Source organism: Simochromis diagramma, unplaced genomic scaffold, assembly GCF_900408965.1.
Source record: "Simochromis diagramma unplaced genomic scaffold, fSimDia1.1 OVJJ01000371.1, whole genome shotgun sequence".
NCBI classification, from domain to species: domain Eukaryota; kingdom Metazoa; phylum Chordata; class Actinopteri; order Cichliformes; family Cichlidae; genus Simochromis; species Simochromis diagramma.
The window spans coordinates 5,937,667-5,943,666 of NW_024386920.1; the positions used below are offsets into that span (position 1 = coordinate 5,937,667).

A 6,000-nucleotide genomic window follows, 5' to 3' on the forward strand; every position below is an offset into this window, starting at 1 on the left:
TATTTAAGGTCCCAATGAGCACAGTCAGCTTCAACATCCATAAAGGGAAGAAGTGAGTGATCCAGAGTTCTAGTTTTACTCTGTGGAGAAAGGAGAATCTCCCAAAAGGACAATCATTTCTGCAGCACTCCACCAATCAGGCCCGTATGGTAGAGTGGCCAGAAGAAAGCCACGCCTTTGAAAAAGGTACATGACAGTATGCCTGGAGTTTGACAAAGCCCCCTGAAGGACTCTTAGACCATGGGAAACAGAATTCTCCGATCTGATAAAAAAAAAAAAAAAGGAATACCAAGCCTCATGTCACGAGGAAACCAGCACCACTCATCACCTAGCCGATACTATCCCTAGAGTGAAGCATGGTGGTGGCAGTATAATGCTGTGGGGATGTTTTTCAGCAGCTGGGAGGCAGCTGGGAGGCTGGTTACGGTTGGGGAAAGATGGATGCAGTGATGTACAAAGACATCCTTGATGACAACCTACTCCTGAGCACTCTGGACAGCCAAGATAAAGGAGTGGCTTTAAAATCATTCTGTGAATGTCCTTGACCAGTCAAGCCAGACCTGAGACTTGAACCTCTCTTGAGAAATGGCACTGACACTTCCTATCCTACCTGATGAGCTTGAAAGGTTCTGCAAAAAAAGAATGGGAGAGAATTCCCAAAAATAGGTGTGCCAAGCTTGTAGCATCATAATGAAAAAGAGTCTGTAGTTACTATCAGAGGTGCTTCAACAAGGTGCTGAGCAAAGGATGTGAATACTTACATGTTATATTTTTGTTTTTTGTTTTTGATAAATTTGCAAGAATTCCAAGCAAACTTATTTCATTTTGTCATTTTGGGATACTGTGTCTAGAAAATGAATTAATTCATTTTGGAATGAGGCTGGAACATGACAAAATGTGGAACAAGTGAAGTGCTGTGAATACTTTCTGGATGCACTGTATCTGTTAAAAAGTTTAAAACATTCTAAACATTTGCTTGGTGTATATTAAATACATAAATAATTCTAGTATTTTCTCCTGTGAAATTCTAGCATCCTGTCCAGGTTGTACCCTGTCTTCTCACCCTGTGACAGTCGGGATAGGCTCCAGCACTCCAGTGACACTGAATTGGGTAAGCAGAAGAGAATGGAAGGTATCATCTCTAACTCTCAGTAAGGTCATTTATATCCCAGAACTGTTTTGTTCCACCATTCTTCACTATCTTAAGCTTTTGTTTACTGCATTTCTTCTCCATAATGCAACATAATATATACTCAGCTTCAAAAAGTAAGGTGACCCACCAATAAACGTGCTGCCATCTGTCCTTTTGAAAATGGATATATACACTATTTTATCCCCAGGTCAGTGTGTCACACAGGTTTGGCAGTCTTGCGTTCAACATTTTCAGCCAGTTTTCTCTGTATGTGGAGCTGCAAATATGCAAAGTGGCCCGGTGGAGCTTTGTTTCCCACTGTGCAAATTGATGCACGTGTCAATCAATCACAAAGTTTGTCTCAAAGCACTTTACAAAAGACAAGCCTACAAAGTGGCAACTTCTCAATTTGCCTCAGAGCACAAAGGACACATTGTAACACAAAGAAAAAAAAAATACAAGAAACAAAAAAAATACTGTAAACGTGTAGACTTCATTTTTATCCTGCATTAAGGGCATGAAGGAAGAAAAAAACAGCAGGTTACTTGTTGCATAGCACTGAGTGCTGATTTTCCAAATGGTACCTCGGAGGGAGTTTGAGAGCATTAGTGACAAAAACGATATTTGTCCGCTTTTATCAGTGTGACCACTGTGCTGTCAGGAACTGAACAGATTGCCATTTTTTTGTAATAAGGTTACTCTCTGTGTGTGTGTATGGTTATTTTAGGGATACAGACAGCTGTAGCCATAGTAACGCACCAGGCCACGTGCTGTGCTCTCATTTCAGTACCACGGACAGCTCTTTCTCTTGGTCATCCAAATAGTTGCACCATGCTAAAAAATATGGTATGACAATGAGATCTATCCGTGAGGTCAAGAGGGGTAAAATGTTTTTAGGATTTCAAGCACACAATTTTATATGCTATATATATATATATATATAGCATCACAGTAGCCTGGAGGTGCAAGAGGCAGGCCTGTCACTGGAAGGTCGCCAATTTAAATCTGGTAGGAGGGGGAAATTATTGAGAATATCCCCATAAACTATATATTTATGTAAAGCCCTACTTAGTGTGTCTAAATTGTCAAATAAAACATGAACTTGAGATCATCTTAGCAAGTTCTCCAACTACACCCATCTTCAAACTTTACCTTTACTTTGATGAACACCACATGCCCCAAAAAAGTAAAAATGCTCAGAACAAATAGGTACAGTCAAAATTAGATTAAATCAAAGTGTTTAAAAGAATACTCTTACTCAGGGAATAGCAGGAAGAAACATAAGGGCACAAGAAGAGACACAAAGCTCACAAGCTTCAAACACAGATGACCAAAAAAGTTGTAGTGCAGCAAAAATAAGTTAAGGGTAGTATAACATCTGTTTTCTTTGATTACACAAACATTATGTAGGAGTAGGTTATGGATAATAGGTGTTGATTTGTAAAGAATATTTTTAGGTTATTATATAATATTATACTACAGTATATTTCTAAATAACAAGGCAGTTCATTCTCTTTCTCTTAATAATTTCTCTTAACAATTAAAAGAAAGGCAGATGTGAAATGTAAAAGTGAGATCTGAGGTTAAATGTGAGATGATATTTGGATGCAAACTATAATGTGATAGTCAAAACCCCCACATAACTGCATCATTTCCTACATACAATACAATACGAACAAAGACAGTAGAATTTTCAGCATCGTTTTAAAGATAAACGGAAAATTTCTGAATTTTTAACCTTATTTGACTTTGAAGACGAGGTCAGAGGTCCAAAGTAGTGACATTTAGTGACATTTAGAATCACCCTATATCATTCCCTATATGCATATATGTTGTCAGTATAAATAATAGCAGGTGGAAACATAGTTTTAATAAACAGCTCCATGAAGCATTCTTATCACTTTGACCTTCGGATCAATCTATTGACATTGAAGGAGAGGTCAGAGGTGAAATATGTTATTTGAAATCTTTAAATGGTATTTTCTATGTGTTGACAATACACGCAATACTTGTAAAAATCTCTTCTTTTTTTTTGTCAATTTTCAACCAATAAATAATTGGGTTGACCTCGGAGATCTTGTTGGATGTAAGCCATCAGAATTCATTTAAATCTTTCTGAGCTGCCATGTTTACAGACAGTATGATATGCAAATGCTAAAAAAAAAACATGACCTCTTTGGCAGAGGTAATTAAAAAGAATGTGTACCAGCGATATAGTAGTAGTCCTGAGCCAGACCACGCCCATCTTCATACATGACCATTAATAAACACCTGCAACAGTTTTACACAGCTGCAAAACTACTGTACTGACAGATTCAGTCCACAGAACATAAACATATCTTCACAGGACAGCCTGACAATATTATCATCTGATATTGGCCTAACACAGATATCAGCTTGTTCAACATTACACAACATAATGCAGAAAAACATGCCAGGGGTTATTCCGAAAGTGTCATCAAACAATGGTCATCACACAGTTTGAGCAGGAGAGCAGCTCCAACTCCTTGCTTGCAGCACTCTCTGCGGCACATCGCAGAGTAGCATCACAGCCGCGCAGGTGATGAGTCAAGCGCGGTCTTTACATTAAGTTGCGAACTAGCTTGTGACATAATGACCCCATCATTTTCTCTGCTCAGTATAACTCAGTGTGTGGACAAACAGTATCTGTGCATTTATACAACAAATATCTGCTAATAAGCTAATATTGTATCCCCCCAAAACCATAAAAGATGCCAAAATCATTCATTCAGGCTCTAATAAATACCATTCAATACACTCCAAACCACCTTTGTGGTTATTCCTGCTACCCGAGGTGTCCCCTATGGCCCTGATGCCATACACACCAACAGGCAGTCCAACTTAAAAGAACACAGCAGGTAATTAAATATATTTTTTGCAAATGACAAACTGTTCATGAAATGGTTTCTCGGGAGCAGCAGGGGGTCTTAGAGGGAGCATGCGGGGGTCCAAATCTGAAAAAGTGATAGCTTAATCTCTGTACTCTGAAAATTTATTGGAAAATATGTGAATACAAAACGTTTATTCTGTATTTTGTGTTCAGAGATTGCACTGCAAGGAGTGTCCCATGAGACATATTATTCTAAATTGGGACGCTGTATCTCTTTTGAGGTGCCTGACATAAAAAAGCTTCCTCACTTTCCTTGTTGCTTTATACCAGAAGCTCTTGCAGTTTCATCCAGCATCTGTTTCTCAGAATGATTGTGTAAGATAAACTCTCTCTCTATTTTCACACTGATTTCTAATGGCAGAGACAAAGGGCACCTTTCAGAGAACAGCTAATGGGCAGCAGCACGGCACATAGACTTAATGCTGATGCTTTTAGTACATGCTGCCTCAGCTCTAGTTGCCTGATTGCACGGACACCTCTGCCTGAACAGTGTCTTATTTGGTTTTATGTTTTTAACTACTAATTAGAGGGGGAAATGATTGTGTTACAGCGCTGGAGACTTCCACCATTAGCTGAGCACTGAGCTGGGCTGAATTGCACAAGAAATTTTGTCACATATCAAAGTCCCCTTTGATGAAAAATGAATTTCACATTTCTTGATGGGTTTTGTATATCAGTCTTAGTTAATGGTTTGAAGACCAGTCATGGTCCAGCCTACATAATGGTAATGTTTAATCCATGAGAAGGCACTTTTCTGTGAAGTAAAAGGTATTTTGTGTCTAATATCGTATAGAACTAGTTTTTTTTTAATGTACCGATGTGTTACCTGAATAACTTAATAATTAAACAAATTATTCAGTACAAGTCTTGCAAAATGTTGGCTAAAGGACTTTCTCTGTTATGGACAATATGGGTAAATGGCTTTCTCCCAGCAATTAGAGGCATCCAGGCTTTGAGGTAACTATGCAGGCCAAAGCCACCATGCTTCACAGTTACCATAAGGTATTGCAGTTACCAACGGCAATACCTTATGTCACACCATGTCTTTCCCCCAAGAAAAACTACAGATTTCTGCTTGTGTCTTTCAGATTCTTTCATGTGTCTGTATTTTTATGCACATATACTGTACACACTATTAAATGAAAAAGAAGATAACATGGGCAGTAGATCAAAGACAGTTATAAATTATCAGTCATTATTCTCTTATTGACTTTGGGAGAGAAAGCCTCCAGGTGGGGGTGGTGGGGCATAAAAGGACGATTTCTTTTAACCTATGTCTTTCTGAGTTTCTGAGAATGTTGCCTTGCCAGTATCCTGCTGTTTAAACCCAAAAATAAAATTTCACCTTAGGCCCAGGAGGCTCCTCGCCTGACTAACAGTGAATCACAGCAGCAGTCAGCCATGTAAATAAATTGGGATTACTGCTCTGCCTGAGGCTTACCTCGAGAGAGCACATGTCTGAGAAACAGTCATCTCTCAAAACTGATTAATTCTGTTCAAATGTGACAAAGGATTTCCTCTCTGAGACAAGCTGAGAACAACAAGAGGCTCAAGAGGGGCCTGACTGCATATCTGTATTAAACTCACATGCAACCATATACCCTGCCTGCTGTAAAGAGCTGCCTGTTGATGGCTGCCCCACGTGGCCTGCTGACACAATCACACAAACACACACACTGGGGGAACAGGGAAGGTACAAAAGGTGGGTTACTCTACAGTGGTCCTGTCTTTTGTTAGGTGAAGATACAGGAGGGACAGGCCACACAGGCCACACAAAGGAAAGAGACAAGGCCTTTCTATCAGTGTCTGCAGCACTCACCTGCACAGGTAGAGGAGGGAGATCTGCGGAAGGCCATTTCACCAACTCTGTTACTCAAGCAGAGACTCGTTTCCCATAAGTTCCCAGTCAGCCAGTCAGTTAACCATGCTGTTTTGCAGAGAGCAGCAGGTAAGAGGA

At 39.6% G+C, this 6,000-nt stretch overlaps 1 protein-coding gene across 2 annotated transcripts in view; it reads right to left on the reverse strand.

Annotated features, from left to right (window-relative positions):
• ano2b (anoctamin 2b) overlaps nucleotides 1-6,000 on the reverse strand; it is a 72,403-nt gene extending 66,403 nt beyond the window's left edge. For both annotated transcript variants that reach the window (XM_040036755.1, XM_040036754.1), the window contains exon 1: nucleotides 5,863-6,000. In XM_040036755.1, coding sequence (XP_039892689.1) covers nucleotides 5,863-5,899 — 37 coding nt within the window. In that variant the 5' untranslated portion in view covers nucleotides 5,900-6,000. The remainder of the gene's footprint in view (nucleotides 1-5,862) is intronic.